The 13878-nt window shown below is 40.5% G+C and overlaps 1 protein-coding gene across 1 annotated transcript; it reads right to left on the bottom strand.

Annotated features, from left to right (window-relative positions):
* Positions 1-441: 441 nt before the first annotated feature.
* Positions 442-13523, bottom strand: LOC120533270 (tripartite motif-containing protein 16-like). Its single transcript, XM_039760078.1, has 6 exons — positions 12936-13523; positions 11646-11741; positions 4900-5133; positions 4647-4806; positions 4474-4533; positions 442-2046 (listed from the first exon to the last, which is right to left on the bottom strand). The coding sequence occupies exons 1-6, from the start codon at positions 13521-13523 to the stop codon at positions 1505-1507; spliced, it is 1680 nt and encodes a 559-aa protein (XP_039616012.1). The 3' UTR covers positions 442-1504.
* Positions 13524-13878: the final 355 nt, after the last annotated feature.

Raw genomic sequence — 13878 nt, 5'->3', positions numbered from 1 at the left:
CAAATCAGAAAACGCAAAAACAAATTGGACTCAATTGTTTTGTGTGATGCTGGAATTCACAGAATTTAAAAAAAATAATGAAAAAAAAAAATGAATTCCTCAAATGTTAAAAAGCTATGTATTCATTTATTTTCTCACACGGTCTTTCGGTGCTTTGTCTCCTTCCTGTGTTTGGACTTTGAGAAACGAAACTCAGCCTGCTTATCTCTGTGCAGTACACGCGCTCCCTCTGGCGGTCGTTGTCCATATCACAGTTTCAATGAAATGCTGTTATTTGCTGAGGACCATTGTCGTTCACACACTGCAACACTTCACTCTTTTTACTGCACATATAGGTGAATAGATTAAACTTTATTTTTTCTTTTTACTGAATTTCTTTACATAAATAAATAAATAAATACATACATACATACATACATAAAGCTCCCGTTTTAGCATTTTCCTTTATTTCCTTGTAGAGAAAAGCCAAGCAAAATGACACTTTTTATTGGCTAAATAAAAAGATTACAATAAACAAGCTTTCGAGTCAACTCAGGCCCATTCTCCAGGCAATTCTTTGATTAATGGAGTTTCTCATTTTTCTTGTTACAATGAAAGGCTCTATAAAACATACAGACTGACTCATTTTCTTTCACATTCAGTTTATTTCCCTCACTGCAATGCCTTCTCTAAGACACCATCTGTCATCTTTGTAAATGTTTCACTTCAGACTCATTATTCTAGTCTCTTTGTTTTAATTTACATTTGTAAAAGAAAAAAAAAACATTTTACAGCTTCTTAGGATTTGATCTTCTTGGTCAAATTTTCAATAGGAATTCTCCGTTTGCAGCATGGTCAGCTGATTTAGTACACATGCCAACTTGGTAGGGTCACCACATTGACCTAGTAATGTAACTGTTCCACACCTTCATCATGTTTGCCAAGTCTGATGAAGAAAATTGGGAAAGACAAAGCTTCACTTTAAACAATTGTAGGGTCACCAGAAAGAGGAGAAGATAAGAATGGCAATCCATCACAGGTCTTTCACATGCACATACAATATATAAAGTGATATTCTTAAATGCAGTAATGAACCACACACGCAGCAAAATCACAATCTATGAAGGAAATTGAAGCACTGATGCAATAATCCACTGAAAGAACACAGGCAATCCACACAGTTAGTGAACAGGCCGGGAATTGAACTGAATGTCCTGGTGTTTTATGGCAGTGGTTTTAATTGCCATGTCATTGGATGTATTACATGTAAATCAACCGAATTTGAAACAAAGTTCTGATTTCTGCTCTAAACTTGCTGTTTAATTTCTCAAACCAAATATTCCGTCAGATGGGTACTCTCATGTCCCTTCTGTCCCTGTGGCTTTGCTCCCTATTCTTCATGAGGCCAAGTTTAAATTTTTAAAACATTAACAGAGCACTGCATTGTCCATTAACTTGGAGGTGTTTATGCTCAGTTGGTCTGTAGAATGTCTCTCTTTACCACCCGTGTGATGGAAGACACTGATCACCAGCCACACGGGGTCAGAGGGCAGATTCTCACACTGGAATGAAACTTAAACCCAAACCCAAGATAAAGTGGCTCGGTGAAGGTGGCTTTGAACCTGTACAGGAGGGTCATTGTGTCCAAGATGCTATAAAATGACAGAGTGCCAGCTGGGCAGTCAAGATACATGCCTATCCTGTGACTGCGGCGGACAATGATTTCTGTCTTTATGGTATTGTGCCAAGCAATGTAATTGGAATCAGAGCAGAACAAATTCCAGGATTTATCATTATATCCAAGCCGATACTCCTCTTTGTCTCCTTTCCTCGTAATCCCTTTATACGCCAGTCCCACTGTCACCCCTTCTCCACTCCACTCGATCTCCCAGTACAAGCGAGTTCCACTCAGAGCCTCTCTGCACAGAACTTGCAACCAAAAGTCAAATCTGTCAGAATGGTCAGGATAAGGGGCCTCTGTCATCTCGGTTGTTGCCTTCCTCTCCCCTTCAGACAGACGGAGGCGTCTGTGTGCTGTGTTTGGGTCCAGGGTGAGCGGGCAAGAATCTGAAGGGACAGAACAAAATGAAATGAAGAAATCTGCTGACATTAAAATGTTTGAAAGTTGATTGTGAGAGCAGCAGAGCATCCATCACAAAGAATTTCATTTGTAAATTTCGTGAACCTCCGAGTGTCACATGACTACTGTGATGTCACTGAATAAATGAGCTCATCTGAGATCAATAAAATGAAAGAACCAATCATCAAAGTGATGAAGGTCTGAGGTGCAGTGGACAGCTTGTCCAGTACAGGAGCAAGAAGTGTTAGGAAGAGGGTGAAGAATGGAGTGAGGAAGAACAAAATCAATCAATCAATCAATCAACATTTATTTATATAGCACATATTCATACAAAAAAAATGTAGCTCAAAGTGCTTTACAAAATGAATAGAAAAATAGAAGACACAATAAAAAATAAACATAAGTCAACATTAATTAACATAGAATAAGAGTAAGGTCCGATGGCCAGGGTGGACAGAAGAACATCAGGTGGATACGCCGGAGGAAAATGAACAAGGAAGAAATGTGGAATATGAAAAAAATGAGGAGAGAAAGAAGAAGAAAACAATGTGAAGTGTTTAACGTCTGTCAGTATCATGCAGTCCTTCAACTTGGATTTGAAATGAAATGTCAGTGTCAGAAAAATGTCAGAAAAACATTTTAAAAATGCATGAATTGGCTATATTTTATATTGAAGATGTACCAACTGAACATGAGGCCTGACTAGTTTCATGTTTCAATTTAGCTTTGGCTTGTCTGACTTGTCAAATATTAAATTCATTTCTTCCTTCCTATGTGGATGGAGAAAACATTTAGAATGGATTTGAAGAGAAATGTCAGAATGAACACCCATTTGTGGGTGAACAATAAGCTTAAAATTCACAAAAATTAATAAACAATTTTTTAAAGTGTTTCTCACAGATTATTCAGTAAAAATGTCAGCAAGTGGTGTGAGAAATTCCTGCTTATCAGTTGTATTTTATAAAACTGTAATTTCAAATTGCCTAGACTAGCTGGTTGGTCTTCTGTGATACAAATATGAACAATTAAACAGGAGAACCAGGGGAAGAAGGCCATAATATTGGTCTATTTTATATTTAAGATCAGAATGTGAGGCAAAAGGACTGCTGTTAGAAGCCTCAGCCATTGACCACAGAGAAGTGAAGAGCACCTGTCACAATGAGTGCTGATCAGTTAGGTCTGTGGTCAATTACATGTTGAAGATTTTAAGGTGAAGCTGAATGGAAATGAGATCAGTAGCAATCTGGTTTTGTGCAGCACGTTTTGAACAAAGAACCCACCAAGAGGCTCTATAGATTTTATAGAATGTTCTCAGATTTGTACAATATGGACACCAACAGCTGAAGTGACTCCAACAAGTGGTGATGGTTATGATTTACACCAGGGTTCTCAAACTTCAGTCCTGGAGGGCTACAGTGGCTGCAGGTTGTCATTCTAACCCGTTTTCTTAATCAATGACCTGTTTTTGCTGCTAATTAACTTCTTGTGAATTCCTTTTAATTGTCTTGTTTTTTAAGATTTGATCTCCTGAATTTCTTTGTTGTTCCTCTGATTTGCTTCATTTCTTTCCTTAAATGGCACTCAAAGAGAAATGGAATGTGAAGTGAGGGAGCCAACAGAAGACCAGCTAAGTCAGGGCCTCAAACTCCAACCAATTTCACTTCAACCAGTTGCTAAATCAGGCTCTGATTCTTGTTGTTAATTAAATCCGTTCTTTAATTCTGTGGCTTGTTGCTGCTCTCATTGTGCAATAGCAGACATCTCTGAAATTGTTGATTTTCTCTTTTCTAGGAGCACTGTTAAAATTTTTTGGGGACCTGAGCAAATCAACATTCCTGAGACCTTCATCTTTCTTTATTTTCAGATACATTATAATGGACACAGTTTGCTGCTAATTAAGGAAAAAGAAACAATTAAGAGGTCTGAGTCTTCAAGAGCAAGTCACATACAATTAGTTCAAAAGAAATTAATTAGCAGCAAAAACAGGTCACTAATGAAGAAAAGGGTTAGAATGAAAACCTGCAGTCACTGCGGCCCTCCAGGACCAGAGTTTGAGAACCCTGATTTAGATGTTTTTACTTTAGCCAATCTCACCGCAATCTACTGTGATCATAGGAACACCCTGCCTCTCCTTTCTGAGTCCACTGCCTCCAGTAAGACATGTCTTGTTTTCATCCCTGCATCCTGGACAGTAGGAGGTTGGCTTTATACCAGCTCAATAGAGTACAGAAATAGGGTTAGTATGTGACAACACCACCTAGTGGTCTCTAGCCAAAGCCACAAGGATGACACTCACCCTTCCACAGTTTCAAACTGAAGATGTGCTGTCTACAGGACACCATTATGCTTGTAGTGAATCTTCAGAACCATCCACTTTACTTTTCAAAACGTAACAAAACTCAAAGCAAACTTACATTTTAAAAGTCCATTTCTTATCCTCAGATTCTGTAGGATGTGACCTGAATCATTAACCCCTGAGAAGAGAAAGAGAATAGCAGAATATCAGCCTGTAGCACTTGTGAGGAGCAGCACAGCCTTATCTCCCACGTCAAGTCCTATCTAGTCACTTGAGGACACACAAACCAACCGGCTTCCTTGGCCTTCACAAACTCCCAGCCACTCATTTCCTCCAGGATCTTCTTCAGATAACATAGTTTCTTCTTCAGGCTCTCAGAAAGAAATTCTCCATTAACAGTGGTATTGGGTGCATCTCTACCTTCAACTGGAACACAGAGGGACGGTAACTTCTACACAGGAAGAACAGAAGGGCAGCATACATTAGACGAAGGGTTTTGTGTATCAAACAGGCCTGCTGGTGCCCTTTAGGTCAGCCCTCTCACCTTTAGGAAATGGATGTGGTCTTCTGTCTGTGAAAGCTCGGCCAGCTCAGCATCTTTCCTCTTCAGATCCTTGATCTCCTTTTCCAGTTGCTTTATTACCTCTTCAGCCTTTCTCACTACCATCCTCTTCTGACTGCTAATGAGCACAATGACCTCTGACCTCAACTTCTCAATGGTCTGAATTACAGACTTGAAAATCTCCTCATGTTCCTGCAGTTCTGTCTCTGCAGCGCTCTGATTAGAAGAAAACAGAAATTCATTTCAGTCACTTGAGTTGCTTTGGAGAAATTAAATCATAAATAGAAAAGTACAAAAGAAGAGGGAGTCAGTTTGTTCACGCTTAACTAGTAGAAAGGAAAATATTGGAGGGAGCTGTGTCTTGATTCATTAAAACTTATCAAAGTGCTTACAATTAAAGTGTAACATTTAAAATATTACTGTGAATATCAATATTTTTGCTCAAAAGGTTTAAAGTTTAAATTTAAACCTTTCAGCTCCATAAAGGTATTCTGTCCTCACTCAAGAGTGTCCGTTTCTTCATCTGGACAGATAACACACTTAGAAATGGATGATGAATTATTTGCATCACCTCCTCAGCGCATAGTATGATTGAGGAGGAGAAGAAGAAGAAGCCATGAGAAAATAAAGGTTTGGTTTCCCCAACACCACTACAGCTAGCAGTGAGAAAACCAAACTGTTGCTCAAGTCCAAGATCATGGAAGCAAGGACACAGCACTGGAATGAGATGCCCCCTCATGGCCAGTTCCCTCAAGAATCTGAACAGACAGTACATCAACAAGCACCAGATGCACACATAGCTTCAAATTGCAAATCTCAAAGGGGAAACCAAAAGCCTCATCACAGCCACTCACAATCAGGCATTGAACGCCCGGCACCAAGAGAAGTATGTCATGGGTACAGCAGTCTACAACAAATTCTGTCTGTGTGGTGAAGTTGAAGAGACCATCAGCCCCATAATAACTGGATGACTGGATGACAACAACATCCTGAGTAAGGAGGCTGACAAGATCGTCAAGTATGAAGACCCTGAGATCAAAGTCAGATGCATGTGGAACACAAGGACAAGAGTAGCTCCTGCAGTTGTAGCCTCACTGGAAAGCATCAAAACCAGGATCCAAGAACATCTGGACAAACTCCCCTGTAGAGTCAGCATGAAAGAGATCCAGAAGATCACACTCCTCTGCACGGCCCACATTCTTAGATGAGTCTTCAGATGAACAATAAGCCGAGTTCAAAGCCTGAGAGGTCTAGTTGACCTCTGGCAGATGTACCAGTTTACCCTAGTATGTTAAGTGGAGATAATAATAATAATAATAATAATAATAATAATAATAATAATAATAATAATGTCTAGTCTCCACTTATTCTGACCAATTGTACTGAATATCAAGAGATACAACGGTACATGTCAACTCATACAAGTTCAGTCCACACACATTTTAGTTATAGTCAGCATGAGCATTTACATCAAGCAAGGCAAACACAAATTAATGAATATGGTCAAGAATAATGAAACTGCCTTGGTGGGTTAGCACCCTGCCCAGGACTGGTTCCTGCCTTGTGCCCTGTGTTGGCTGGGATTGGCTCCAGCAGACCCCCGTGACCCTGTGTTCGGATTCAGCAGGTTGGAAAATGGATGGATGGATAATGAAACTGGTAAAGCCAAGTATTCCCTGATTATTAAAGCAAAATGCTTCGAAGAAAGGATTTAGTATGAAGGAACAGAAACTCTTAGAGAGGCAAACCACACATGGACAAGACCAAGACTGGCCATTTCTATCCACAAAAGTCAGTTCAGCTTGAATAAACAGCTGAAACCTTAAGGGTGAGACAGGAAGCCTAATTATTATTGCACAAGATCAAGCACACAGTACAATATATTATCAACACTAAATTCTAAACAGTCAAGTCCACTGCTAATGCTGAATGTGTAAGACACCTAAAGAGGCCATTATCCATACAGTACTTAGAGGGTTGCACTATGCTGGAGACTGCAGCAGTTTATAAACAGACAAGACAAAGTCACCAGTTATTGTAGATACATTGGTCAGTTGTCAAGGAACTTGGTGTAGAAGTGTCAGAATATTAGTATCAGTAGGTCCCACAACTAGTTATTAACATCCAGACAGTAGGGATCTTATCATCTGTACCAGTTGTACCACTGCAGCCAATCACCAAGACCTCGTGTTCCATAACAGGAAACCGAAAACATATTTGCTTAATGACCACTGTACTTGATGACCACAACATCACAAAATTAAAGGAACACTTAATCACCACAGTCTAACGCCAAGTTAAAGAAGCTTCAGGAATATCAATCTGTCCAGTCAGGAAGTATAAACAATTCTGAAATTATTTCTCCAGCTTTGGTGCAAATGAAAGTGACAACAGGTAACCTGGAGAGGCAACAGCAAGGCAACACCCAAAAAGGAACGGCTTTGCAGCTGGTGGACACAGTTATTTCCTCTCTCCATAGCCTTCCTGACTGATTCTTCTCTCTAGTTTTGTGTTTGGCTAGTGTTCTTGTCACTCCTGGTAGCATGAGGCACAGGTAGTCCAGCTCCTCCAGGATGACATATCTATATGTGCCGTCACAAGAAGGTCTCAGGAACATGGAGGAAACACCAGGAGATGGGCCATTACACAAGGAGACCTGGACAAGAGCAAAGAAGGGCATCACCACAGCAGCAGGACTAGTATCTGCTCCTTGTGTGAGGAGGAACAGGAGGAGCACTGCTAGAGTCCAACAAAATTACCTCCATCTGGCTACTGGTATGCATGTTTCTGACCAAACAGACTCCATGAGGGTGGAATGAGGGCACAACGTCCTCCATTGGGACCTGTGCTCACAGCCAATCACTGTGAAGCTCAATTGGCATTTGTCAGTGAATACCAGAATTGGCAGCTCCAACATTGGTGCCCCGTTCTCTTCACAGATGACAGCAGATTCACCCTGAGCACATGTGACAGATGTGAAAGAGTCTGGAGATGCAGTGGTAAATGTTATGCAGCCTGCAACATCATTCAGCATGACCAGTTTGGTGGTGGGTCAGTGATGGTGCAGGGGGGCATATTCTTGAAGGGTCGCACAGACCTCCACATGCTAGACAATTGGACCCTGACTGCTGTTAGATACTGGGATGAAATCCTCAGAGCCATTGTTAGACCTTACGCTGGTGCAGTGAGCCCAAAGTTCTTCTTGGTGCAAAAAAAATGCCCTACTTAGGAGAGAGCAATCGTATGTGACCATCATTCCCTTTTTAGGGGTTGTCTTGCTGTTGCCTCTCCAGTGCACCAATTGTCTCTTTCATTTCCACCAAAGCAGGTGAAGTTGATTCACAATCGCTTATGTTTCCTAACTGGACAGATTGATACCCCTGAAGTTTAATTGACTTGGTGTTAGACTGGGATGATTAAGTGTACCCTTAATTTTTTTGAGAAATGTAGTAAGAGCAGGATATGCCCGTAACAAGAAGACATTATCAGTGGTTCTCAAACTGTGGGGCGGGCCCCCCTAGGGGGGCGTGAAAATGTGAAGAAAAAAAAAAAACAAGAATCAAAAATATGAAAAATACATCTATTGAAACCAAAACAAGTGAACTTAAACTACATTCTGATACTACAGTAGAAAAATAGAAAGTTAGATAAATGTCGATAAAAGTTAAGTAGGTATAATAAAATATGATCTATGATGTATCATTAATTAAAAAAGAATAAATGGGTATTAGTGGGCTCTTTTCAAAAAAACGTTAGGGAGGCGCGATTAAAACTGTCATGAAAACTCGGGTCACAAATACTTAAAGGTTGAGAAATGCTGAGTTATATTGTCACTTGATGCTTAGTGCTCTCACCAAAAGAATACACTCATCAACACAATCGGATAGCTGACTACCAGCAGTGGTCATTGCTCTATGAAACTGGCCTGTCAGTACCTGATCATTGGTACGATCATCAGCATGAAAAGGTTGTTGAAACAGAGAATACCATCTCTGATTAACCAGAACAGAAGACAAACCGATTTTTTTAAACCAGATATTTTGTTTGTTTTTTTCATATTTCTCTTTTTCTTCATTTCATGGCAGCCTTGGCACTAACTCAACTCTCAGTCCGTCACTGCTCCTCTGTTCTTGGACCGGTGCTATTTTCCTTATACATCCTTCCTTTGTCTCACACTATAAACTGTTTAAAGTGAATTTCATATCACCTTTACTAAAACAGCTTTATATCTCATTAAAACCTAATCAACTTGAAAAAAAAAATGTCCATTTTGGTTGTCTGCTTGTCACAGATTAATAAATGGCCTTATAATAACTGCTTGCAGTTGAACTCAGGAAAGACATGGTTCTAATTGTTGCTCCCACTTCATTCTGAGATTAGCCTCAAGATGGCTTTCATCTCTCCAATTGACAAATTGAATTTACGTAATCTGAGGGTTATTTTCTTAAAGCCTAGATTCACATGTAAGATCTGGCGCTCCTGGTTCTTTTATTTAAGAAACCTTTCTAAATTGAGGACTGTAGTCTCAAGACCTGAAATGGAGATGCTTGTACGTGCTTTTATCTCCTTGTGTCTTGACTACCGTAATGCCCTGTATACTGGTCTGAATAAATCTTCCATTTCTCCGCTAGTCCAAAATGCAACTGCTAGGCTTTTAACTCGATCAATTTGGAGGGCACTTATCACTGCCATTTTGTATGCATTGCAGTGGCTTCTGGTTTATTACATAATTTGGTTTAAAATTTTGACATTTATTTATAGAGTTCTCTAAGGACAAGCCCCTGAGTAGATTACTGGCCTCCTGCGCCACCATACAGCCTGTCGGGCACTTAGGTCTGGGCAACAGGGCCTCTTAGTCATCCCTCATACCCAGCATAAGCTAAGTAGGGTTGGTGCTTTTCAGTCCATTGTGTCAAAGCTTTGGAATGATCCTCCATTAGCATTGTGCCAGTTGATTCTTTGAGTCAGTTGATTCTTTTAGTAAGCAACTTAAGATATTTTTGTTTAAGCAGGCATTTGAACACATCTGAGTAGTGTTTACTTGTTATTATTTTGTTAATGTTTAGTTTTGTTCTTGTTATTCTATTTTATTCTTATTTTTCCTGTTTTGTTATATTTGGAAGGCACTTTTATGTGGAATTTGTTGTACAGCTCTTTGTGATGTCATGTCTGTGAAAGGTTTAAAGTTTCTTTATTTAGTCATGTTTACACAAGAAAACATGAAATTTGCCTTCTCAGTTGCATCTAATAACAGGCAGAATGAAATAAAACAAACAAATAGAAACAAGACAGGTTAAGGTAAGGTAGTTAGATAATGCATATTTACACCAAAAAAAAGGTTACAGGATATATACTCAGCAAAAAAAGAAACGTCCCTATTTCAGGACTGTGTATTTCAACAATAATGTTTTAAAAATCCAAATAACTTTACAGATCTTCATTGTAAAGGGTTTAAACAATGTTTTCCATGCATGTTCAATTAACCATAATCAATTAATTAACATGCACCTGTGGAATGGTCGTTAAGACCTTAACAGCTTACAGAAAGTAGGCATTTAAAGTCACAGTTCTAAAAATGCAGGACACTAAAGAGACTTGTCTACCGACTGTGAAAGATGCCCAGGGTCCCTGCTCATCTGCGTGAACGTGCATTAGGCATGCTGCAGGGAGGCATGAGGACTGCTGATGTGGCTAGGGCAATAAATTGCCATGTCCGCACTGTGAGACGCCTAAGACAGCGCTACAAGGAGACAGGAAGGACAGCTGATCATCCTCGCAGTGGAAGACCATGTGTAACAACACCTGCACAGGATCGGTACATCTGAATATCACACCTGCGTGACAGGTACAGGATGGCCACAACAACTGCCCGAGTCACACCAGGAACACACAATCCCTCCATCAGTGCTCAGACTGTCCGCAATAGGCTGAGAGAGGCTGGACTGAGGGCTTGTAGGCCTGTTGTAAGGCAGGTCCTTACCAGACATCACCAGCAACAACGCCGCCTATGGGCACAAACCCACCTTCGCTGGACCAGACAGGAGTGGCAAAAAGTGCTCTTCACTGATGAGTCACGGTTTTGTCTCACCAGGGGTGATGGACGGATTCATGTTTATCGTCGAAGGAATGAGCGTTACACCGAGGCCTGTACCCTGGAGCGGGATCGATTTGGATCGATGGCTAGGGCCATTCCCCCCAGAAATGTCCAGAAACTTGCAGGTGCCTTGGTGGAAGAGTTGGGTAACATCTCACAGCAAGAACTGACAAATCTGGTCCAGTCCATGAGGAGGAGATGCACTGCAGTACTTCAAGCAGCTGGTGGCCACACCAGATACATACTGACTGGTACTTTTGATTTTGAGCCTCCCTTCACTCAGGGACACATTGTGAAACATTTTTAGTTTATGTCTTATGGTGTTGACTCTTTTAGTGTTCATACAAATATTTACACATTAAGTTTACTGAAAGTAAAAACAGTTGAAAGTCAGAGGACGTTTCTTTTTTTGCTGAGTATATATCAAAACTTTAATCATTATCTCCGATGTTTCTTATTGAAAAGTCCAATGGCACAAGGAAGAAAGGAATTTCTGGAGCGATCTGTGTGGGTTTTCAAAGCGATTTGCTGAAGTGTAGTTCTACATGTAATGAAAGGTGCTTTATAAATAAATTTTACTTACTTATTTGTCATTAATTTCCAAGACAGCATCTGAACAGGACAAACAACTCACCTGAATCATCATCACAGTCTCCTTCATCTCCTTCAGTTTCTTCTCTTTCTCTTCAATATTGTTTTTCATTTCTGCCTTTCTAACTTCCAGCTGATTCTGCATAGAGACAAAACAGAGGAGAGATGTCTGAGGAGTGGACAGAGATAGAAAATGGAGTCCGCAAGGATGATTTGAAAGAAAAGAATGGGAAGAAAATAAGGACATAAAGAGGAACAGGCAGCTGCCGGCCGAGCATGCAAGGGATATGCGACAAAATCCTAAATATGACGGCTTTAATAGACCTGCCATCGCTGTGTCCCAAAGGTTATGGGGAACCATGTAGAGAAAGTATTGTCATTTCTGCATGGTGGGACAGAACGGTATGCAAATCCCCTTAAAGTCTGCAATGTGCACTTTAATCTGAGTTGTTTCATTTATAATTTTAAATTGTGGAGCAGAGGAGTAAATCAAAGAAAAATGTGTCTTTGGCCCAAACATTATGGAGGGGACTGCATGTATAACTTACTACAAACACAATTAAAATCAAACAAGTGAAACAACTCAATGTAAGTAGTTACAAATAACAATGGCATGGCGGTGCAGTTGTAGTGCTGAGTAAGACCAGTGTTCATGTCCCAGGTGCCCCCTGCATGGAGTTTACATGGCGTGGATTTGCTTCAGTTTCTTCCCATAGTCCAAAGACATGTGGGTTGGATGGATTGGTGATGCCAAACTGACAATTGTGTGTGTGTGTGTTAATCCTGTGATGGACTGACACCTCATCCAGGGATTATTTCTGCTTGCTTGAATAGGTTTTGGCACTTCATGACTCAGTTCTTTCCAAATAACTACAGCAAAAAAAAAAAATAATGACATTTGTTGATTTAACGATAGACATCTTCGGGCAGCTAACAATTTTTGAGCATGTGGCATATTTTGCATACACTCACTCACAAACACACTGTGTCATAAATGGCTAAATTAGAGTTAGCAAATTAACCAAACACTTCAGCCTTTATAGTGTGGAACAAAGGCAGAATGCCTGGAGAAGAGTCACACAGACCTGGGAACCTCAGACTAAACTGACATTTGGAAGCAGAAGCTGATTTGCCCAGTTTGCTTCTTTTCTTTCATTAATTTTTCAGACTTTAGGAAAGCTGAACATCGATTTGTATATGGTGAACAGTATATAAAATTCTTCAAGAAAAACTGAATTCCACTCAGCCCTTGAAGAACACAATAACACCTCAGTCTCCATGAACTGAGGTCAATTCCCCAGTCAGTCTTTCCCATTCCTAATCCTCACCTCACCTGTCTCCCAGCTCTCTCTTCATCCGGTGTCACTGTATCGTGACTCTTATGTTCAGTTGCCACACATAGTAAGCAGATGCAGGCCCCATCGGTCCTACAGAAGACTTCTAGAAATTGCTGATGCCTTGCACAGAGTTTCTCTTCAAGGTTTCTAGTTGGCTCCTCCAGTTTGTGTCTCTTCAGAGCTTCATACTTTCGGTGAGGCTGCAGATGAGTCTCACAGTAGGAGGCCATGCATGTCAGGCAGGTCTTCACAGCTCTCAGTTTTTTCCCTGGACACAAATCACAAATTGCATCGTCAGGTCCAGCGTAACTCTGACTGTAAGTGACATCAGTTTTCACTTCTTTTAGACTCTTTATAACTTCAGCCAGCAAGACATTTTTGTTAAGCTCTGGCCTCACTTTAAATGACCGCCTGCACTGACGACAGTTGTATGTCTCCTTGGTATCTGACTTGTCCCAGTAGTCATCAATACAGTCCAAGCAGTAGCTGTGTCCACATGGGATAGTGACCGGCTCCTTCAGGACCTCCCGACACACCGGGCAGGAATACTGATCAGTGGCCAGGGAAGAGTTAGCGGCTGCCATTGTGAGCAGATATCCTGTCTGACTGACTTTCTTGAGAAATGAGAGTGAAGGTCAGTGCACCAGCTGGAATGCAGATGTATGTGTTTTTACTCTTGTTTACCAGGATCTGTGACTAAAACACCGCCTACCATACCCTCTGGGATCTGTACAGTATATAGCCTCAGGGGTTAGTATGCTTTAGTGCTGTGGTTCTCAAACTGTGGGTAACAAAAAGGGGGGAGTGAAGATGTGAAAAAAAGAAAACAAGAATCGAAAATATGAAAAATACGTCTATTGAAACCAAAAAAAATTAACTTAAACTACATTCTGATACTAGAAGAATAAATATAGAGTTAGATAAATGTCAATAAAAGTT

Source organism: Polypterus senegalus, chromosome 8 (assembly GCF_016835505.1).
Source record: "Polypterus senegalus isolate Bchr_013 chromosome 8, ASM1683550v1, whole genome shotgun sequence".
Taxonomy (NCBI): domain Eukaryota; kingdom Metazoa; phylum Chordata; class Cladistia; order Polypteriformes; family Polypteridae; genus Polypterus; species Polypterus senegalus.
This window is presented reverse-complemented; position numbering and strand designations above follow the sequence as displayed.